Below are 23,741 nucleotides of genomic sequence, written 5' to 3'. Positions count from 1 at the left end.
CAGAGAAGGAGGCTTCAGATGCAGGCAGATTTGTGTCTAGAAGCAGAAACATAAGGGCTTTTGCCAAAAGTCTTGCAGATGGTGAGCGCCACTGGAAAGGATTTCAATGCCAAGCCTTCTAACCTGTGCCCAGAGGGCAATCAATAGACCCACAAGGGAAGTCCTGACCTTTCCGTCTCAGAGTTCCTGCGGCTTTCTCTTGTTCTCTGTTGTCCAGGACTCCAGGCTGGTCTGAGGGACTGGGGGCACCAGAGCAGGTCTTCGGTCCATTTGTGTTCTCGGTGGCTCCAGGAAGTGCTGGTTCCTAGTAGAAGCTCGCCCAACACTTGCTGATTGCTTGCTTGTCAATTTCATTGTAATAGACTGGAATCTAAGCAGCTTATAAAAAAATTATATAGCATCAGATTTGTTAGAAGTTAACCTGCCAGAGAGATCAGAACTCTCAGGGCAAAGAGAGGCTTCTAACAGGTCCTGGAGGCAGGTGGCTGATGGTTCGTGGGAATTAATGCAACCTACAGGTTTCTTGGTGACGGGGGAACTATGGGGAGTTAACTGTTGGCTAAACAAATGGTCTTTATTTTGTGAAACTTCTGGGTGTTGCTCCAACATTAAAAAGAGGCGTTCTGTCTAATGAAGCTCTGGGGGAGCTCTTCCCCTTGACGCCAGGAGGAGCCAGTTCCCTCCAGGGGCAGGTGCTGCGACATCCCTGCTCCATGTCAGGCCCAGCAGGGCTCCAGAGGTCCCTGCTGTGAAGGTGTGGTGCCTGTGCTGAGCCCCCAGCCTGGGAGGTCAGAAGGGCCAGGTCTGCCTCACACCCGCAGGAGGGGAGCTGTCAGCAGGATTAGGAGAGGGGCTAAGGGTTGAAAGGGCAAGGCTCTGGGGAGCAGGCACTCATTCTGGCACGACGGGGCCACTTGCAGAGGGGCCACTGCGCCCCCACGGAGCCTGGGTGAATCTACCAGCAAGGTGGCTGCTCTGTGTCAGACTCTCAGCCTCACGGCTCAGCTGTCAGACCTTCATGCCTCCACCCAGGGTTCTGCAGGACTGCGTGGATTGTTAGCGCTCCCTCAGGGAGACACAGCCACCCGCTGCCTTTACCAGCGACCTCTGACAGCTGCACAACTGTGGTCAGCAGGTTGCGGTTCCTTGCAGCCAAGTCCCAGGCCAGCAGGGTGACTGCAGCAGAAGGAAAGGACACAGTCTCCCTCCACCAGCCCTCGAGGACTGGTTTTTGTCTTTTACTTCACAGACAGCTTAACGTTGTTATGGAAGAACATTTTATTAAACATATTCAACTCACTTCCAATGAAATGATTAATTTTTCATTTACAGTGGTGTCCAATGTTTGTCTTCTGTTCTTTTTTTTTCTTTCAAACCAGCACCAAAAAGTAAAACAAAAATACCATGGGTACAGTACGTAAGTTAACTAATGGAAAATATATACATTTGACTCTGAAATGAAGAAAAGAGAACAGAGCAATGATATTATTGCCATTGAAGATCTTTCCCTGTGTTCTAATAATATCAAGCCATGGTCAGCTGAGAGGGTTTCATTTGCACCAATGAAATAGCACCATACGATTGTGAGAGTCTGTAGTTAGTAACACATTTGTGCAACCAAAAAGGTACAGTACTTGAGTGACAGTACAGGGTATTGTTAATAAAGAAACATCGCTGTTGCAATGACAGGGTTTCCCTGTCTTCTGTACAAAGTGGAGCAAGAATGCCATGACAGCTTCACCGAGATCAACCATTGCTTGTGCCGTGAACAGAAGGTGGGCTGGTGAATTTCAGAGCGACAGTGCCAGCGAGAGCTACAAGAGCTCAGAAAAACCCGAACTTTGGGGAACCAAAGGGATGTTTAACGATAACTGAATCGATCACTTGCATTCTGAGGGTGTGGGGCCCTTGCCAGGGGCGTCCAGTTGATACGGCCAGGGTGGCCAGTGGGGAGACTGAGAGGCACCGGGAAAAGGGCTCACCTCTGGGCCATGCACAGGCTTGCCCGGCTCGGGTGGGCCCGTGGTTCCCATACAGGCAGCAAGCAAGGCTGCCCTGACTTCCTTGGCTGGCAGCCCTGATTCCGCTCCTCAGCCCCCAAGGCTGAGAGCTTTCCATCCATCCGTGGCAAAGTCCAGCCCATCTGGGACTGGAAGAAAACTAAGCCCTAGCTCCCCCAAGGCTTTGAGTGCCGTGGGGGAGCCTGCTAACGGCCAAGCCGGAGCAGGGAGGACAGCGTTCTGCACAGGCTCTGGGCAGCCGCGGGAGCTCACCCTGCAGGTGGGCTGCCCCAGCCTGGCACCCTCTGGGGTCTTTTCACAGAGCACCTAAGGAGCTTTCTCAACACTTCTCACAGATTCAAGTGGAACTGAACAGATGCTCGGCCATCTGACCACTTCTCTGCCTTCGGGGTAGTAACAATCAGAAAGCAAAGCCAGCCCGCAGGGCAGGCTGGAGAGGGCAGAGTGTCTCTTTCTTTCTGATTTAAGCTGACTCCAAAGTTGTGACGTCAAAAACACAAACACAGATACATAAACACAGCACCAATAAATCAAGAAGCACTTGGAGATGATCCCACGGAGATTAGCCTAAGTAAGATTCCCCTCTGACATAAAGGAGGAGAGGATGGGTTTTTCATGATAAAGTCCTTGAACAGAAGCACCCATCAAACACCCACTGAGCTGGCCAGCAGACCAGACCTCCCAGCATGCCGGGTCCCCTTCCCCAAGCTCCCCAGCGGGCAGGGTCCTACCATCTTTTGTGCTTTCATACACTCCTGTCATCTCCCTGGGCTCAGAGAGGGCCCAACTATGAGGGGTAAGGTGACCATAGGAGGCAAACACCTTCTTGAGGCTTTTCTGTCATCCTTGCCCCACTAACGTGGGTCAGGAACGACAGCATCACAGTGATGAACACTGCACGGTCTGGACCACAGGAGAGCGGGATGGGCACACAGCCATCCTGGGCAGGGGGCACTCCACCAGGCTGAGTGGTACTGGAGGACACCTGCCCCATGTCAGGGTGAAGCACCAGGTCTGAGCCTGAGTCAGAGCTTCCAAGAAGAATCAACTTCAGATAGATGGCCAGGGTCAGGGTGAAGCCATCTCTAATGGGCAAAGCTTCGTGAAGTACTGGCTAGAGCAGAGGTCCCCGGGAGCAGAGAGGGAACACCCCCAGCCTCACAAAGCTGCGCTGAGCTCACCTCGATGCAGGCAGCAAGCCCAAGGGCTAGACCAGCACGTGCCTCCTCACACAGCACCTTGAGGAGCGGCTGTCTCCCTGTGTGGGGGACCGCAGAGATCTGAACACTAGCTGCGTCCTCTAGCCCGGACACCACCGGAACATTCTCCCCCATGTGGCTGGTGTAGAGCTGCGTAGCCCTGGCATCCTTGGTGGTTCACACAAACTCACCCTCCCAGGGACAAGACCTCCGAGGAGAGACCCAGGACCTAGAAAGCATGTTCCCTGACCTGGCACAGAGCCACGTGGCGTCCTGGTGGTGTCGGGGGAGCTCCAGCAGCGCCCCCTCTCCGGAGAAGCCTCCTCCCATCCAGAGCATCACTGGCTTTCAGAATAAAGCCTGTTTTTAAAGGAAAGCATCTCATTTTTTTGGATATCCTCCCCCCGCCCCCCACCCCCACCCCGCGGTACATCGAGCACTAGGAATTCAAAAGTCAGAGGAAAAGTCAAGACAGGGGCGCCCGTGACGTCTCTCTTGACGACCGTCTGTCAGAGGTGTTCCCTTTGAGGTACGTGGAACTTAGAAATTACAATTACTTTGTGACTCATGCCTATCTTTTTCCTTATCGTAGAAAGCCATCCAGTGGCTGTTAACAATATATTAAGTATAAAAGCATTAAGCAAACATCAAGTCCACTCTCAAGTTCTATGCAGTCGGATTCTCGGGACAGCCTCCAGGGTGAGCCGCGGTGTGCCTCGGTGGGTCCCGGCCGCAGGCCTGGCAGGCTCTCAGGCAGGTGGGCTTTCATCTAGCCGTGTCGTCGGGACTCAGACCTCGCGTCAGAGCATCGCGGGACCACCGGGCCGCCTGTCAGGAGCTCGGCGGCGGGGGCGGCTGGCGCATCTTGTTCGCATAGAAGTCCCTGCAAGTCTGGCAGCAGCGCTGGTACCACCGCATGTCCTGGCAGAGGTTCTTCTCTCGGATGACCCTGCAGTACACTGTCCATTGGTCCCGTGTGCACTTGTAGGTCAGAGCCGCTGAGGGGATGGTGGAGAGAGAAAGCCCAGGGGTTATGGGTGCCTGCGGATGACACTCCCGGCCGCCCTCACCCACGTGGATGCTGGAACCCTGCACAGACCAGGGGGACCACGCCCCTGCCAGGGCCGTAGCTTTTACAAGGGACACTCTGAGTCCAACCTGACCATTTCGGGGTTTGGTGTGAGGGCACTGCCCCCCTGCTCCTGAGCTAAACGGCATGCACAGTCATTTTACAGGTGAGGATGCCATCTGTTGGCATTTATAAAACAGAAGGGCGCAGGGAGTGGACATCCAAGGGCCCACAAAAGCACACGGTCACAGCACAAGCAAGTGGCCTGAATCGCCCTGCTCTTGGTCATGCAGAGACACAGTCCTGCCTCAGCAAGGCCTCTGGAGGACGCCAAGGAGGGCTGTGCGTGCCAAAGCCTGGCGAACACCTCGGCAAGCTTGAAGACCCCGCTCCCCCCCAGTGAAGCTTGTCTGGAAACCCCTTCATGTTGGTGGCACCCCAGCATTAGGGAAAGGGGCTCTGGTTGGGAAACTGTTCCCGAGGGATTTCTATTCAGAAAAGCAGAAACTCTTTCAGTGGAATCATCAGATCAGCACTAGACATTCTTCTTTTGGGGCCACCACAGGCTGGGGACGTGGCCAGGTAAAGGGCTGAGTAGACTGCTCACACCAAAGCTCCTGCTGAATTAAAGACTCCCATCTGTCAACACCTCTGTTTCCTTCTTGAGCATCAGCTTCAGGACCATTTCATAAATGACACCCCCAGATCCTTCATTTCCTGAGTAAGCACCTCCCTTTGCCTCCTTCATGCAGAGAATCCCAAAACATTTGAGGAGCATTCTCTCATGTTGCCCTTTGTTGGGAGAGGGGCTCAAGGGTTTGAGGCATCTTTTTCATGACAAGGAATGAAATTCCATCTCTGAAACCTCAGATCCTCTCTAGAACTGACACATGTTGGCCTCTCCAGAGCTCACATAAGGCCCAAGGAGTACGTTTTCTGGCTTACAGAATTCCCACCGCCAGTGGGGACTCCCTGGCCAGGGGGTGCAGCAGCCCCAGGAGTGGGGGCTCGGCAGAGGCACTCACCGAGGCGAGGGGAGGTGATGGTGTTCACGTTGATCTTGTCATTGCAGACTTCCTGGTGGCACTGTTTGTAGGCGGCTGGCTTGGCGAGGGCAGGGCACTCGTTGCCATGGCGCCCAGTGATCTTGTGCATGCACTGCACCACGCGGGACTGCAGGCCCTTCCCACAGGTCGACGAGCACTGCCGGAGACAGGGAGAGCTGAGCTCGGGCTGAGGGGCTTTGACGATGCCACTCCTGGCTCTGGTCCCTGCATGTCATTCCTAAGTGCTTGAAATAATCATAGTTCAAGAGGGCTTGGCTGCATACCAGTGGCCCGAAGGAAAACTGTTTCAAGATGTTACAGACTGCATGTCTGGGTCCCCTCCACCTCCAAATATTTAATGCCCCTGTGTGTGTTAGTTGCTCAGTTTTGTCTGACTCTTTGCGACCCCATGGACTGTAGCCCACCAGGCTCCTCTGTCCATGGGATTCTCCAGGCAAGAAAACTGGAGGGGCTTACCATTTCCTTCTCCAGGGGATCTTCCCAACCCAGGGAGAACCGGGTCTCCCCCACTGCAGGCAGACTCTTTACTGTGTGGGCGACCCAGGAAGCCCTAATCCCCAGTGAGGTGGTATTTGAAAGTAGTTCCTTTGGGAGGTGATTGGGTTTAAATGAGGTCATGAGGGTGGGGCCCCCATGATAAGATTAGTGTCCTTATAACAAGAGGGAGATAGACCAGGGTCCTTATAACAAGAGGGAGATAGACCAGGGTCCTTATAACAAGAGGGAGATAGACCAGGGTCCTTATAGCAAGAGGGAGATAGACCAGGGTCCTTATAGCAAGAGGGAGATAGACCAGGGTCCTTATAACAAGAGGGAGATAGACCAGGGTCCTTATAACAAGAGGGAGATAGACCAGGGTCCTTATAACAAGAGGGAGATAGACCAGGGTTCTTTCCTTCCACCATGTGAGGGCACACAAGAAGGTGCCTGTTTGCAAGCCAGGAAGTGGCCTCTCACTAAGAGCCAATACACTAAGCGCCTTGATCTCGGACTTAGCCTCCAGAACTATGAGAAATAAATGTCTTGTTATTCAAGTCACCCAGACTGTGGTATTTCATTACAGCAGCCTGAGATGGCTAAGACACGTTGCTGAAATATTAATTTATGCTCATTGCACTTTACCTTCCACCCTCTCACTCCTGTTCCAGAGAACCAGCTGGGCTTTAAATTCTCCAGATAGTGAGCAGGGTGGCCTGCTGGTACCCAGGAAGGGACTGAACCTGATGACCACAGGGATATCCCTGGCACTTTGTGCCACACAAGGATCCCAGACATTTGCCCAGCCCTGGATGTAGGGAGGAACCCAATAATCACGGGGTTGAATTTCCACAAGCCTGGAAGGGTGGAGCTCAGAATTAAGTAAAGATACAGGAAATGAAGAAGTGCAAACTTTCTTGCATGATGGACTCATGGACTAATACGGGGGCTAACAGTTTCAATTTAGACACTCAATCCCTAGTTCTTGGCATTTCCAGCATTTGCAGATGGCTAAAATCAAACCAGTGTAGTTCGGCAGACCATCCCGCCCTCCCATAGAGAGGCCTTTTAAGACTGTGTTCTGTCTCCTGCTCTTTTTCTGGTTCCTCCTTTAAAGTATTTTACAGGGAACCTGCCCAGTATCCAGCATCAGGATTCCCTCCCCCAATCCTGCTTGCTAGCTCCTTGCCCTCACTTGCTTTTCTGGGAGCCCCTACAACCGTCTCTCCATTAAGTTATTTAGCTCCCGGCCAGAGAGCCTGGCCCACACACACACTCTCTTCATCTGGGGTCTACTAACGTGCACACAATCTCTGGTTTACAGGGTTCTGAGAGCACTCTGGAAAACTTGAATAAAGCAAAGACCATGGGTGCAGCAGCCCAGCTGGGGTGGACACAGGCACCTAGGGGTGAGAGAGGGGAGCAAGGCCTCTCTGAATGCCACGCGTAGTGAGGATGCCAGGCGCTATCTGCATCATGTGTCTCCCCATTTCTCCCCTCGGTCCCACCCTGGCCTGTGCTGGAGGAAGGGCCTTCTCCAGGGCCTGGGAGGAGTCCTCCTGCACAGGCTTGATGCGGAGCCCTTCATCTGTGAGAAGCAGCCATCATCTGTGGTCCCAAAGGAGCTTCTGCACCCCAGGTGAATTCCTCTGCTTTCTAGTCTAACGAGCAAGATCACAAGTTTTTTTTTCACTTTAGAAGGATGAAAGGCTCAGAGGGCACAGTGCTCTGACAGGGCACAGCCTTTTCAAACCATAAATGAGGTAGGAAAACCACAAGTGCCCCCTTTCCCCACCTCCTCTGCCGAGGGTCCTGGCACGTTCAAACCAGAATAGACTCTCCCTGAGAGGCAAGGCTATGCGCCTTGCTTCATGTCCATCTTCTTGGTAAGTCCATCAGGGGATGATGGCATCTTGGAGAATCCCTCGTGCATGATAAATGCACATTCCTGGGTTCCGCCCCAGAGTTCAGGAGTTGGTACAGGAGCACAGGGAAGTTTGAGGGGTGCTGTGTGGAGGGAGGAGGTCACGTGAGGATGTTCCCACAGACTGGATACCCGAAACAGGTGCCACAGCCATGTGACTTCTGCCTGGAGGGCATCTCCGAGGGAGAGGCTGCAGGCTGGGATCTGCTGCGTGGGATCACCTGGAGAGCTTGGAAAGATCTCCATGCCTCAGATCCATCAGTATCCCTGGAGGAGGCACCATGATCAGTGTTTCTCAAAGCTCTCCAGGTGACTCCAACAAGCAGCCAGAGCTGAGAACCTCTGACTCATCTGAATTTCTTCCCTGGGTCCTGGGTAGTCTGCAGGGCTCTGTTTTCTTACAATGAAGTAGTCAAGTATTTGTATTCAAATATGTGTAATTAAGCTACCTAGGTGGCACTAGTGGTAAAGAACCTGCCTGCCAATGCAGGAGATGTTTAAAAGGCCTGGGTTTGATCCCTTGGTTGGGATGATCCCTTGGAGAAGGGAACCACAACCCACTCCAGTATTCTTGCCTGGAGAATCCTATGGACAGAGGAGCCTAGCCGGCTACACTCTGTGGGGTTGCAAAGAGTCAGATATAAATGAAGTGACTTAGCACAGATGTGGAATTAAGCAAGAACAGACATCCACTTGCAGTCCCAAATATTAAGTTTATATAGAGATGATGTGCTGCGTGCTAAGTCACTTCAGTCATATCTAGCTCTTTGGGACCCTATGGACTGTAGCCTGCCAGGCTCCTCTGTCCATGGGATTTTCCAGGCAAGAATACTGGAGTCAGTTGCCATGCCCTCCTCCAGGAAATCTTCCCAACCCAGGGGTCAAACCCGTCTCTTATATCTCCTGCATTGACAGGCAGGTTCTTTATCACCAGTGCTATCTGGGAAACCTAAAGAGGTGATAGGTGTGTGCAAATACTAGAAGTGAAGCCTTTCATTCAAAATTATTCTTGGTAAAGAATAAATTGCCTAAGTAACAATAAAACCTCTCACAGTTCAGGAAAGGGGTAAGGGGTGCCCTCAATTATTTGTAGCAAGATCAGCTGGGGATTAAAAGAAAAAGAGAGGCAAAGAAATTTAGCTTTCTTCTCCTGGAAGTAGGACATCATAATCCATTAAATTATGAGGGAGGGTGGTGTAAAAATGCTTAAAAATCACTTGAAAAGTAATCTGGGAAGTGGCTGTCTGCAGAGACTGGAAGTCCACACCAACAGGGTAAGTGAAGGAAATGGCCCAGGGTCCTGAATGCTTAGTTGCTCAGTCCTGTCTGATTCTTTGAGACACCATGGGCTGTATGTAGACCATCAGGCTCCTCTGTGCATGGGATTCTCCAGGCACGAATTCTGGAGTGGGCTGCCATTTCCTACTCCAAGGGATCTTCCCGACCCAGGGATTGAACCTAGGTCCCCTGCATTGCAGGCAGACTCTTTATTGTCTGAGCCCCCAGGGAAGCCTGGTTCAGGGTCCCGGCGCAACGCAAAGTGCTACGAATGAGAGCAAAGCCTTGCCTGTTCTAAGTCATGCCAACACAGAGTAAGGGTACCCAACGCAGAGCAAGGCCATGCCAACCTTGTGAGGGAACATCCAATGAAAAGAGTACATCCAAAAGAGGCATCTCAGGGGATGGGGATGGCAGTGCCCTGCACACTGGCAAACTGAACAAGGGATCAGAGGGTAGAGTGAGTGATAAAGAAGACAGACGCTGCAAATACTAGGATGCACTTCACAAAAGCTTATATTCACCTGTTTTCAAACCTGCAGGAAATAGCAATTTTATCAGGTTCAACTTTATAATACGATAAAGACAGAAAATAGCAGTATTTCTATTAAAACATAACATATAAACTTTAAATATGAACATATAATTACATGACTAAGTTACATATTTTAAGTAAGCATTTGAGTCCACCTACACCAGTAAAGACTTTTATATTTAAATTGCTCATAAGTTTTTTAAAAGCCCTGCTCCCTGGGAAAGCAAGTGTGTGTGGAGCCTCATTTCTGTGAGTCCTGGGTACTTGGGGAAGAAGGAGCCACGTGTGCACTGGACGGGCCGCCGGGCCTCGTGGCGTCTTGACTTGGCTCACCGGCGCCACCTGCCGTGGGAGACTCGGCAGGAGGAAGAGCGGGGAGTCCTCGTGGCCCTGGAGAAGGTGGGCAGGCCGTGGTGGGGTTTCTGGGTCCCCAGGAAACTCTACACAGGCTAACAGACAAGAACCTGGGGCTCTGGTCTTGCTTCCATGGCCCCCTGACTGTGAGGTGTGCAGACCCTGCCAGCCAGGCACTTACAGGCCAATGTCTCTTGCAGGTGTCATTATTATTTATGTGCAATCAGGGCAAGGGCTCAATCCTATAGACCTACTAAAATCACACGCAGAACTCACAAGGCCTCTAGTGTGAAAGGACCAATGACCGCTGTAAAATTCAAGGGCCTGGGGTGACCTGGAAGACTAATCTCCCCTCTGAGAGTTCTCAGTCTTGTTTATTAACATGCTCTGGGGCTGGGCTGGGGCAAAGCACTTGGGACGCCCCCAGCCTGTATGTGCAGCTTGTTCTGTCTGTGGGCTCACCTGTAGGATTCCACAACAGTGTGGAACATTTTACAACCATCCACTGAGCTAGACGGCTGTCAGAGTCTTGCCCAAGGTTACAGATAGTGAGTGGGAAAGGAGGGACAGGACCCCAGCTGCCCCATCCCATGGATTGAATTTCATCTTCCTGTATGCATTAGAGGTTGTACTGGATGGAGCTTCTATGTGGGGCCAGGAATCAGAAAAACAGGTCATTGCCCAGATCCACCATTTCTTCATTATTTTTTCTAGCTCAGTCACCAATTTTTTTCCCAGTCTGTAAAAAGAACTGCCCTACGAGATCACAGAGGCTGTCTCCAAAGTTCTGCAGAGACTCGAGCATCTGTCCTCATGGCTTCCCAGCACATCCAAGAGGCAGGGCCGGGCCAGGTGAGAGGCTGGGGCTGATGCTCAGCTGCTGTGGGGGTCTGCTGAGACCCTGCAGACACTGTCCCTGATAGCTCAGTTGGTAAAGAATCTGCCTGTGATGCAGGAGACCCCAGTTCAATTCCTGGGTCAGAAAGATCCACTGGAGAAGGGATAGCCTACTCACTTCAGTATTGTTGGGCTTCCCTTGTGGCTCAGCTGGTGAAGAATCCTCCTGCATTGCAGGAGACCTGGGTTCGATCCCTGGGTTGGGAAGATCCCCTGGAGAAGGGAAAGGCTACTAACTCCAGTATTCTGGCCTGGAGAATTCCATGGACTGTATGGGGTAGCAAAGAATTGGACACAACTGAGCGACTTTCACTTTGGGTTATGCAAGATTTTAGCTGCAGTCCTGAGGGCTGCCGTTCACACAGCTCTGGGCTGTGAACGGCATGTGCTCACTTGGAAGCACCTTTGAGAACGTTGGTGTTCACGTGGCCTCCTGGGAACGGAGGCTGAGCCAGGCCCGCAGAGGCTGCTTCGAGTGTCATGTGAGGGGACAAACAGGCTACAGAGTAGCCCGTACACAAACCACCCAATTTTTGTTCAGTACCTATGGGGGTGTATGTACCTATATCAAAGTCTGGAAGACAAACCACTGCAAAAGTTTACCATGCCGTCACCTAGTTTGTGGGGCTGGTTTTTTTTTCTGTCTTTCCAAGCAAGATGGAATCACCTACATAATTAAACACAAAAGTGGAGAATTCCACCAAGGACCCTTTGGTGCAGCTGCCACCTTCCAGGCCTGCTGCATTTTCATTTGGGCCAAGGGAGTGCCTCAAATGCCCCTGGCCTAAAATCCACGCAGACCTACCCATTCCTTGGCCAGAGTTTCAGCAGGGATGGTCAGTGCAGGCAGGACAGGTCTGTCAGCACGCTGCATCCTCCCTTACTAGTGGTGTGACCTCAGGCAACTTATTTCACCTATATAAGCCCTGGCTTCTTTAGTTGTAGCTTGAGGATAATAAAACCTTCCTTATAGGATGATTTCCAGGGTTAAAGACAGCTTAGAACAGGTGCCTGGCAGGGAGTTTGGGATGGACAAGTGCTGCTACTATTGTTAAGAACAGCAAGCACAGGGCCAAGAGCAGAGAGAGCAGGCCTGGGGTCCCCGGAGCCCGGGAAGGTGCCCCAAGTCACTGGTCCGCTTAGCAGGTGCACACATCCACCTTTGCCTGGCTCTCGGCAATAATCAGGCAGCGCGGCCACACGGCTTGCAGGAGCACAGTTAGAGGGTGACTTGGCCCCGAAGACACACGTGATTCCAGAGAGGCGGCAGGGCTGCAGCCCCCTGTAACCTGAGCTCGTGGTATTAAGGGTAACAGGCACAGACGATGACTCTCACCTCTGTCGAACTCTGCTCAGCCCCTATTTTAAGTAAACAGCAAGGAGACCGCAGTGTCTCCTGATAGCATCGAATTAGCCCCAAGCACCGCTGTGAAGCCATTATTTAGGCTTTTAAAAACTAGGCAAACAGGTCTATAAAAAACCAGATCTGGTTTTGTGTGAAGCACTGTCACTGTTGGGTAGTTTTTTCAAGCCACTCTTGACATTAACATTTAATGTGGCTCCCCAAGCCTCAGGAAACCAAGACAGAAGAGGTGCAGTAATAAACGGCAGGGAAAGCTCCTTCCAGATGCCCTGAGGGAGTGCAGACCCCCAGGCCCCGTCTCCAGCAGTGCCTGCAGCGGCCCACCATGCACAAGGCCTGGGGACCTGCCACCCATCCTGTGGGTGGTGATGACAACGACGCAGGTGGGGTTGGCAATAGAAGAGTGGCAGGGCCCACTCTGCCCACCCGCCTGCTGGTGGCAGGTGCAAGGCTCATACCCATTCTCATGACTCCTCCTTAATCGTCATGCTAATGGCCACTAGGGACGGGGAGGGGCTCAGAACACAGCAGGTGCAGAATCAGCGTGTCCCGACTGCAGGAATGGGGTCTGCAGGGCACAGCACTGACTGCAGGAAGGCGAAGCGCGAGGCACAGAGACCCACGTCCTCCTGTGATGCAGCCCCAGGCCGCCACCCAGCTGCTGCTGGGAGGCCGGCACGCCTCCTGGACCCTCCTCGCCTCAGGGCAGGACCAGGCCTTTCACCACCAGGGGCCCGACTCCACCACACCTCCGCCAGGGTGAGCTCCTCTCCACTCCTCCCAGTTGTGAAATCAAGACCATACACGACACCAGATCCCAAAGCGATGTTATGAGAATCAGCTAAAGGAAGTTTTAAGAATCCGGGGAAGAGGAAACTGCGACGTACATGTTTATTACACACACAAGCGCTGGCTCCTACAGAGTGGGGGGCAGGCAGGGGCACCTGACACAGGCTCTGGGGTGAGCAGGAGATGGGGTGAGTGTGCAACAGTGCAAGGATGAACCCCCACGTCACGGTGTGCCCATGCCACGCTCTTACCGAGCCATCATTTGAAGGGCAGGACAGTGAGGGGGCCGGGGAAGGAATCCCCTTACAGGAACTCCATTTTCTGCTTGTGTCTAAAAGGCCCTGGGATGGTAAAATGTCAAAAGATTTGACAGATTTACCCCCAGACTTGAATAAAAACCTCAGAAGCTGTTGAAACCTGAAACAGCACGTTTAAACAATGATGAAAATCCCCATCATCTTTGCTCCTGCCTTGAAACTAGAAATGCTTACACACACACACACACCTGTTCCCCTTTCAACTCATACTTTCTTTCAAACTGTTTTTGAAATCCTTAAATCATTGAATCCTAACCTCAGCCCTAGCTTTGGGTTCCCCCTGCCTCTCTGCATTTGCATCCTGCTGACCTACAGGTTCTGTGTGGGATGCTATGGGACCCAGAAGGCCGAGGTGATCCCCATGACTTGCAAGGACGGGTTGTCGCAAGAGCTCTTGCTTCTTGCTCTGGACGGGCGCCATGAGCACAGAGTGAGCCAGGGCCGCAAGGGCTGGCTCACTGTCTCCCCCGGGGCAGGAGCTGCCCCCAGTGCAGTGACAGAGCTCTCCCAGCTCCTCAGCGGTGGTTAGAAAGGCCGTCCACCCCTCCTACAGAGGATGGCCTAGGTGCCCAGCAAATGCTGCACAACTGTCTCCTGCCCCAAGACACGCTGTCATCACGTGGAGCCCCAGGTCAGAGCACGCGCTGTTTCATGGGGTTCAAACCACATTCAAAGAACTCATCTCCTAAGACACAAATAGTTTACAGGCCTGTACAAGAAACATGATTCAGATCAGAGATGAGAGACGTGGGTGTCCTGGATAATGGTGGTGAAGATGATGATGACAAAAATGCCGAAGCCAGGCAGTGTCCTAGGTGCCTTATGTGGATGCCCTAGGAGGTGGGTACCCCTAACGCCATCTGACAAAGGATGATGCTGGTTCAAGGTTATGACATCAGGAGGGTAGGGATGTGCCCCTGTGTTGTCCTAAAGAGGTGCCCTGCTCTGAGGTCGCCGACAGCGTGTGTTAAAACCGAAGTGTTCTTTAGAGATGGCAGCTTCTCTGATTCAGTGGCCAGGTCTATGGTTAAAACCTAGGCTGGCATGTGAGGCAGGCACCCCCACTTTCTGACCTCTGATTCCACACAAAGGAGGCTGATCTGAGGAAGCACAAAGGTGGATGAAGGACAGCAGGGGGACGGAGGGGGCAAAGGCACAGGCCGTCAGACTACAGCTGACCCTTGAACAACTGGGTGTTATTCCAAGCATGATGTGCAGTTGGTCCTCCAAGTCCTCAGTTCCTCTGCATCCAAGGATGCCACCTGGAGCACAGACACTGCAATATTTACTACTGGAAAATATTTGGGCATAAGTGGACCCTGCAGTTCAAACCAGCATTGTACAGGGTCAACTGCATTCAGTTCATCCCCATGCAGGCACCTCACCTGGCAATTTCCAGGGACCCTGCTGCCCTACAACAAGTTCTTCTCTTTCATCTGAGCAGGTGTGGGCCCTGGACTTTTCTTTTAACTTCATGACCCAGTGGCCAGCTCTGCTCCCCCTGACAAAATGCTCCAGGCCAAAGGGATATCTACCTCGCTCCCTCCTGCCCTGCTCAGAAAAGCACTGAAGGCTGGTGACTCTCCTTTCACTGCTGCCTACACTTCCGAGAGCAATATGAGATAGAGGATTTCCTGATCCCTCTGTGGGGCTTCCCTGGTGGCTCAGATGGTAAAGAATCCGCCTACAATGCAGGCGACCTGGGTTTGATCCCTGGGTCAGGAAGATCCCTTGGAGAAGGGAATGGCTAACCCCTCCAGTATTCTTGCTTGGAGAATTCCATGGACAGAGGAGCCTTATGGGCTACAGTCCTGGGGTTGCCAAAAGTCTGACATGACTGAGCAACTACCTTTTGTGGGCTTCCCAGATGGTGCTAGTGGTAAAGAACCCACCTGCCAATGTAGGAGATGTTAAGGGACTCAAGTTTGATCCCTGGGTTGAGAAGATCCCCTGGAGGAGGACATGGCAACCCGCTCCAGTATTCCTGCCTGGAGAAGCCCGTGGACAGAGGAGCCTGGTGGGCTATAGTCCATAGGGTCGCAAAGAGTCACACATGACTGAGCAACTAACTCTTTCACTTTCACCTGCTTGCAGAGTGCTGGCTGTCTGTGTTATACCATTTCACACATCCCAGAAAAGGGCCCTGGTGTCTCCAATGCCTCTCATACCTGGTCTTGTATGTTCAAGTTTCCTTTAGTTAGGACTCAACTGTTTATTTTACAAATAAGGGGAGACAACATGCATGATCTTCTATAGAGACAACAGATTTATACTACAGTGTAAATGACTAATACAAAGCCCTGGGGAGAGCAGGTTTTGATTGGTGAGTTGGAGAGAGAGTGGATAAATACTTGACTTTACAACGAGCTTATGATTATGCTGCTTAGACCTGAGGCATGTAATAGTTCATCTCCTTCCCATTTTAAAATAAAACCCAAGCCTCTAATATTATTATGCATTTAAAGGAAAGGCGGATCAAGAGCCAGAAGGCAAGGACCAGACTCTTAGCCCTGCCATTTTCTAATTATGTGACCTCACGAAAAAATCTCATATCACCACTCTGAGCCTCAGTTTCTTCACCTGTAAAATGGGGATATGGTCAAATGAGAGAATCTGAGTGCAAATGCTTTGTAAATTCTAGAGACCCGGTGAGTGTCAGGACCACGGTCAGTGATCCCAGCAGAAGTAGCACCACTCTCCACCAGCACTCCATTCAGGGCTGCCCCCCGGCAGGGGCTGTGTTCATACCTGCCAGGGGACTCGGTGTGGCCTAGCATCTGTAGCTGGCTCTCTGTCTCCTGTATCTCCTGGGCACTGTCCATCTTGTCCCCTCGGTGTCCAGCATAGACCGGTGCACAGCAGGGGCTCAGGAAATGCTGGCTGAATCACAGTGAACTTGGCTGCAGGCCTCCAGCAAGTGGGTGCCCCACTGGCCCCTCAGGCCACGCTAGGAGGGTTGGGGGAGCCGTCAGCCCCAGCACAGGAAGTGCAGGCTTCAGAAGTGGTGAAAAGCTTTCTGGAACAAGCCCCCTCATGACACAAGGTCTGTCTTTCTAAGGCCATGGAACTCAAGCTCCCATCCCTCTGCCCACAACTGCAGAAGGTTATCTTACTGCTGTTCTGGGAAGGCACCGACACGGCCCAGTTTGAATGAGAGGCTTTCCCTGACTTCTTCCCGGGGCTCTGCGGCTGCAGGCACATGTGTTTTTACGGCTTCATTTGGTCTCCTACGGACTCTGGGACATGCTGGGGCTCAGGCAGGAGCGGCATACCTGGGGCTCCCCCAAGGCCTCAAGTCAGGCCAGCCCCCTTCCAGGGCACCTCCACCGGCACCGGGAAGTCAATGGCCGCTTTGACCTTTTCGGTAAAAGGGAACATACTCTTAAAAGAGTCAGTGCTCTTCATTAAAACACCATCTATTATAATCCCTCCAGAGTAATTTGTTTCTAATTCTTTCAGTGGTGATTAATCCCATCATTTCGGTGGTGATTAATGCCTGTGGTTTGAAACTGTAACATCTCAACTTTTGATCAAAAGTCACCCTGTTCTAGAAAGAAATGTGATTTCCTCCTCCCCCAGTTTCAGTGGCACTCTCGTCCGCAGGCCCCACCCCTCCCTCATTCTGAATATGTAGGCCCAGCATTTATTGGGAGAAAACAATGATTCCCACAGATCTGGCAACAGCTTCTATCCCAGGAGGGCAGGCAGAGCACAGCAGTAGCCATGCCCTCTGCAGGGCTGGGAAAGTGAAGCAGGTTTCTGGATAGGTCTCCAGTTAGGGTTCAGCCGTTTGCTGAAGATGGGGGAGGGGAAGGGACCCCGAATGCCCTCCAGGCTTGCCCAGCCTCAGCCAGGCTCTGGGTGCAGATCTCAGGCCCAGTCTACCAGCTGGAGGAAGGGAAGCTTGGTCCTGCTCACTTCAGGAAGTGCAGGACGGCACCTGCAGTTTGTCTTTGGGCTGGCCTGTCCATCACCTCCCTGGAAACAGGCTCATCTTTCTCAATAGCACCTCTGGGTCAAGTGATAGGAGGCTGCTTGGACGGAAGATGTGAGAGCATCCAGATACACTGGATGCACCGGGGTCTAACAGCGCTCGGGCTTCTTTTTACTTTCCTGCTGGGCAACTTGTTTGCTGCCTTCAAAGTCTGGCATGTGGGAGGTCTGGATGCCAGCTAGAGGAGGGTCACCCCCAACGACTGGATTGAAAGTGCATCAGATTCCAACTGTATGATGGCTCAGATGGTAAAGCATCTGCGTGCAATGCAGGAGACCTGGGCTTAATCCCTGGGTTGGGACGATCCCCTGGACAAGGAAATGGCAACCCACTCCAGTACTCTTGCCTGGAAATATCCCATGGGTTGAGGAACCTGGTAGGCTACAGTCCATGGGGTCGCAGAGTCGGACACGACTGAACAATTTCACTTCAACAATAACGTATCAATCAGAAAGCAAATCCAGGCTGAACAAGTGACAATGTTAGGGGACCATCATCGTCTGGAATCTGCTTCCATCAGTGCGGTCACCTGGTGAGTGAGAATGAGGGCCCCATGGGACTCGTATCCTTCCCGCGTCTCCAGAGCAGACACAGGGAAGCAATAGGCGGATCTCTTCTCCTCTGCAGGGATGGGGTGGTGGGGGGGGGGCGTATGCCCGCACACTCGGTGGTGGCAGCTGCAGAAGGGGGCAGGGGTGAGCAGACAGTCGGGGTGGGGGTCTCCTGGTTCAGTTCTATGCAGTTGCCATCCCCACCAAGCCTTGTTTCCAGTGTGTGCATACACGTGCACACACATACACACGCTACCTTCCAGCTCAGCGTCCCTATAGTTCTCAGCTGGGAAGAACGAGGCTGCCCTGGGCCCTGGCTCTGGCCAGACCTGCTGGGGAGGGATTGGCTGGCACCAGTCCAGGGCTTGCCCCAGAGGCTGGATGCACACCAATCGGAAGCCACTGGATGCCAGCCCTGCACAGAGGCCCTGCACATTCCCTTGGTCTCTCTTGTTCTCACCGCCCGAGACAGCTGATCAAGCTGGCTGTGGCAGAAAGTAGGCACTGCAGCCTCCTAATACCTTAGTGTCCGGAAGGCCAGGAGGCGTTATGCTTCATGGCCTGGCTAGGGAGGTGAAGGCCAGCTGAAGACTCTACTTCCCTGGAAGCCATGCGAGTGGGCTCTGTGGGGGGGCAGTTTGCCAGAATGTGTGCCCATGTCCTTGGCCAAGGAGGGGCCAAGTGTTGCGCTGAGCTCCTTGGCATTCCTTACATCCATCCTTGGACATTCTGCTGCTCCCAGGACCAGGGAGCTTATGGCGCTCAGGAGAACAAAATGTCCACCTGGTCCTCAAATCCAGAGTGATCAGAAGCTCTGGCAAGGCCCATCCACAGAGCACCCACCACAGAGATTTGGGACCCCACCGTGTGTCCACCCGGTGGATAGAGCTCTGAACTAGGGCTCAGGAGCCTGGACTCTGTCAGAGAGCTGGGGCCAAGTTGCTTAACCTCTCTGCACCTCTGCCCCTTCTTCTGTTATGCTGGGATCAGCATGGGAGAGGGTGCTGGCAGACGGGTCACTGTACAGAGGAACCAAGGTTGGGGCCCCAGACCCCCAAGGCCCAGCTGATCCCTCCTCACCTCTCCTCCTGCCCAGGGATGCCCGTGACCACAGGAGTCGCCCTTTAGCGATACAGCCTGCATTCAGGATGTGACCACAAAGACCCTTCGAATAACAGCAGCTTTATTCTAATTCACACCTGGACATATGGAGTCCAGACAACGCTATTCTGCCTGGCCAGACAGGTAAGTTAAAGCCCAAAGTGGCTGGAGGAACCTAGGGAGACACAACAGCCCCTCCTGGGCACCAGGTCATGAAGGCCATGTGCAGATGGAAGCCAGGTTGCCAGGTTTTTGTAGAAAGGCCCAAATCCAGATTTCCAGGTGAAATTTCCCATTTTTTTAACTGTTAGTCATCAATTCTAAACTGTTCCCACTAGTGTACGGCCTTTGAGCATGGATATCAATAGAAGCAAATGGGGAGCTTCCAGTTACTGAGACCAAAAGGGAACAAACGCACTCCAGGTTCTCACTGTAAACTTTCATCAGAAAATCAGACAGGAGGAATATTACAGCATTTGGAAGAAGACTCCAGAACACTCGTGGTTGGTTCTCGGGGTGACAATGGTATCCACCTTGGGTATGGGGCAAGGATATCAGATGAACAAATACAGGAATAACTAGCAGGGAACTTTCATTCGCTTGAACGCTGTTGAACTCCCCTGCCCGAGGCTCTGGGAGATGGCCTCCTTTCCTCACCCCAGGGCCCTGTACTTTCCCCTCAAGCATCGTCCGGCCCTCGCCCAAGGACCCTGGGGACAATGGTGCTCTGTCTGCCCATAGGGCCTCTGTGTCTGCCTGGGGACAGACTCCCAACCGTTGAGGAGGCTCTCTCAATGGCTGGTAACCAAGTCCACTGCAGGATGCATGGGTCCCCTTGGCACTCTTTCCTGCTTTGGGGGTTCTCAGGGCCCTTCTGAATGGACACCGTATGGGGTCACCAGCAGGTATGGAGTTGGGAGAGAAAGTGAATTCACCTAGTGAGACTGGGACCATCTGGTTGAACTGGGCCCCACGGTGAGAGGACTGAGCCCCTTGAGTCGCCTCTGCTTCCTGGGCGGGATGAAAGTGCAGGCGTCGTACTCACCTTGGACCAGCTCCCGGTTTTCCACTCATAGCAGCCGGAGTAGTCCTCACAGGGCTCCTCGGCTCTCGGCCTGGTGGACGCATCGCATTTTCCTTGGGAGTTGGTGCAAGTCACCGTCCGTTTCTGGGTCCCTTTACCACAACTGGCAGAACACTGCAAGACACCACTCGGAGACTGAATCCAGTCAGGTCCATCCACACCTGTTAAGTGCCTAGCAGGTACCAGCCCCAGCACTGAGGATGCAAGGATGAGGACGCTGTTTGTCCTTAAAAAGCTCCGGGTCTTTCTGAGTCTCATGCACACGGTCCCGGCCAGCTGGCCTCCAGGTCCTGTGATTGGCCTGAGCCATTCCGGAGTAAAGCCACCAGTTCAGCGGGGTGGTGGAGGAGATGGACAGCAAAGCCCCTGGTGACTCTCAGAGAAAGTGCCTGGCAAGCCCCTGGGTTCGTGTGAATGCCACGAATGGTAACAGGGTAATGTTCCCTGTGCTATTTTACTTCCTGGGAAACACAGCAAGAGATGGTGTGGGCAGAGGACCCATCAGAGGAGTGATGTGTGAATCCTGAGCTCCCCACACCCCTAGGCAGCAAGATCCACGGAAATGGAGACTGAGCTGGAGAGGCGACAAGGCGCAGATGAGGCAGACCTTGGTGGGGGGGTGTGGAGCCCGCCTGGGAGGTTCCCAGCCCTACCCTCTGGGCTGGAGATCGGCTGATGCCTGGCTGACAAGTGAGTGAGTTCTTATTCGTCTCAAAACAAAGCATGAGGGGACTTAAACCCTGGATCCGTAACTACCTGGAGGGGTGAGAAAGGGTGTGATGTGGGGGGGGGGTAGATTAAAGAGGGAGGGACATATGGATACCTGTAGCTGACTCATGTTGACAGATCCCAGAGGCCAACGCAATAGTGTGAAGCAATTTTCCTTCAATTAAAAATAAACGAGTTTGGGGAAAAAAAAAATCACAAAGCACAAGGAAGAGAGGACCCTTGACCCTGGGAGACATAACTGACTTGATCAGCAAGCAGAGGTGACCTGGCTGGGGAATCTGGGGAGCCCGCCCTCTGGCTCGTCGTGTGGGGAAGCCCAGTCCCCACCACGGAGACAAAAACGCAGCCGGCAGAGATGGTGGGCTGAAGGCCGGGTTTCATCCAATGCACAGACACGAAGAGACCCGGGACATCCTGAGGGGGACTCCCTCCCAACTGCTGGGTGGGGCTCCCCAGCAGCCGCAGAAGCAGGAGTGGGGCCTCAGCAACTCTAACTTTGGTTCTCACGCTTGCGTGATTGACCAAAAATATGGGAGGGTACATCGTGGTTTTTCTTGAGCTACAACAAACTTGATTTTTCACAAGTTCCACTGTGTCCACTGGAAAAATGCACATAAAGGACAAATGTCGTTCTTTATATTTGTTATTAACATTTATCTCAAAATGTTACCTAATTTTATTTTTCCTATGAATTCAATCTAGCTCTCCATCTGAAGGTCCTTTTCTTGTTTTATTTATTTACTTTTTTGAGACGAATTTAAACTGGTTTGTTTTAGAAGAAATACATGTTTCACAGGTCATTATGATATCATCGGAGGGTGGGGGTTGGAAGAGCACCTGCATTTGCTCTTGCGCGTGGGTTTTAAAGGGACTTCGGATGCAAGGGGCCAGTCCCTGGCGGGCTTTGCGCACAGGCCTCCTGGGGCAGGAGGCGTGGGGCCGGGGACCCTGGGTTATTGTGTTAAAGGGCTCGCCTTCTGCTTTTCTGTTTGGCGGTGCTTTCTGACCATTTCAGCAACTCCATGCTCACCATCTGCCTCACAGGCTCCTCTCTGGTACCAGCACCCGCACCACCAGCTCCTTCTGCACCTAGGGGCCTACTCACCACTTCTGCCCGAGTTCCTGCTTTTTCTCTCTCTACTCTGCGTTCCTTGCCTCGTCCCTTATATTTCAAACACTCAATACCCAGCCCACTTCTTGACCAAATCCTGGCCTGGCCCCCCCTTTGACCAGCAGCCTGTTGGTGGGAAAGCCTTTAGGTGCTGTAGGCTGGGGTCACCTTGCAAGGGACCTGGGAGGGTGATGTTCAGTTTCTCTCTTGGTTTCTGATCCAGGGGTGCGAACCAGAAGTCAAGGACAGGAGACAGTTGCTACATTTTTCTTCCTTTTAATATTTGTTCCTCATTCTGAAGAAGTGGGGAAGAAGCTGGGGACTCCTGGTACCAGTGGTCAACACTGCCGGCTGAATACAAGCAAGCCCAGCAATAAAAACTCACCCACTAGAAATTTAAACCCATTTGTTTCCAGAAGAAGTGTTAGAGGGACTTCCGTATGTGGTAAAGTGGTAGGGATACCAATTTTGTGAGCATCTCAGGGAGGAAAGATTTGATTCTGCATCAAATGTTTAGAAAGAAGCATTTTGAGCCTTGGCTAAGGCAGAATTAGACTGATTGGTGTGGATACTATTTCAGGATTAGCGATAGGCAACACACAGATACAGAAACAGAGATGGAGACGTTTTAAAAATCTTGCTCCAACCGCCTCAGACTTTCCAAAACAGTGCTCTTCAATACTATAATGACAGTTGGTTATGTCAGGCTTGTTTATTTTGGTAAGAGGCATTTTTTCTTTTCCCTGTAAGAGTCCTATAGGTGGAAAATTTATGATTTTGGTCTGATTAAAACATAAATCTTATTTGGATCAAGAACCAGGTGATCAAGGCCCTAAGGCTCATGGCAAGGGAGAGAGACTATATACCTGCCCCTAGCTTTCCAACTACCCTCCCCAAAAGGGCACTGAATGTTAAACTTCTCAACCTAGGTACATGTAAAGAGAAAAAATTTAAAAATTTAAACTGTCCTTTCCCTAAAATATCTCTCCTCTTTAAACAGGTACATGTCATGATGTGCTTAAAAAATAAACTCAGTCACCCAAGGGCAGACTTTTCCTTCATTAAAAATGGGCTGAATACTTTCTTATTCAAAATAATTCCAACTGTTTGGCAAAAGAAAGGAGCTTTAAAAATACTTTCCACACTGAAGAGTGTCTTGGATTTAGCCTTTCTGACTTTCCTAGAACACGTCTGATGGAAGACCTCAGGGAAACTTGCCCTTTATTCAGCTATTTTTTTGTTTGTTTGTTTTATAGCCAAACAATCAAAATCATTAATGCAAGTTCACTGCAAAGCCTTGAAGGAGGATATTACCAAAGATAAAATATTTCCAGGATCAGTCTTCAAAGTTAAAACTTAAGGCTTAATTGACCTCTTTCTAAAATGTTACATGGCATGAGATTTGTGACTCCTACTCACACACTAAAAACTGTCTTTCCCAGCATCCGCCTGCCTCTTGCAAAGGTAGCTCCACCAAGACTGCCATGGAGCTGAAGGGGAGCCTCTGAAACCACTTTCCCAACCTGACCACCCTACAGTTCCAGAGTGCGCAAAAGAGATGAAAAGGTATCTATCTGTCTACCCACCTACCCATCTCCTAGCCATCCAACTATCCATCCCTCCATCTATATTTACAAGAGAATTCTCACAACAAACAAACCAAACAGTATTGTGATATATGTTAACAAAAATACACTATCCATGGTTTTTTGGCCATGTTGAAACATCAGATGGAATCTGAGAGTATGTGACCCAGAACATGGCTTTGAGCTGGCAGGGTCTGGTGAGGATATTCCTGGGGATGTGTCACAAACAGCACGGAGGGAAAGGGGCCATTTGGGGTCCCTGCAGACAAGGCCCCAGGGCAGCCCAGGCACCCAC

The 23,741-nt window shown here is 51.9% G+C and overlaps 1 protein-coding gene across 2 annotated transcripts in view; it reads right to left on the bottom strand.

The window, feature by feature from the left end:
• Positions 1-1,254: 1,254 nt before the first annotated feature.
• Positions 1,255-23,741, bottom strand: part of ADAMTS17 (ADAM metallopeptidase with thrombospondin type 1 motif 17) — a 398,742-nt gene continuing 376,255 nt past the window's right edge. For both annotated transcript variants that reach the window (XM_070478143.1, XM_070478144.1), the window contains exons 21-23: positions 19,982-20,134; positions 5,315-5,492; positions 1,255-4,218 (exon numbers count right to left, since the gene is read on the bottom strand). In XM_070478143.1, the coding sequence (XP_070334244.1) occupies positions 4,052-4,218; positions 5,315-5,492; positions 19,982-20,134 (498 nt within the window). In that variant the 3' untranslated portion in view covers positions 1,255-4,051. The remainder of the gene's footprint in view (positions 4,219-5,314; positions 5,493-19,981; positions 20,135-23,741) is intronic.

The sequence above is a fragment of the Odocoileus virginianus genome, chromosome 16, assembly GCF_023699985.2.
Source record: "Odocoileus virginianus isolate 20LAN1187 ecotype Illinois chromosome 16, Ovbor_1.2, whole genome shotgun sequence".
NCBI lineage: Eukaryota > Metazoa > Chordata > Mammalia > Artiodactyla > Cervidae > Odocoileus > Odocoileus virginianus.
The sequence above is the reverse complement of the archived record's forward strand: the minus strand, read 5'-3'. Positions and strand labels throughout refer to the sequence as shown.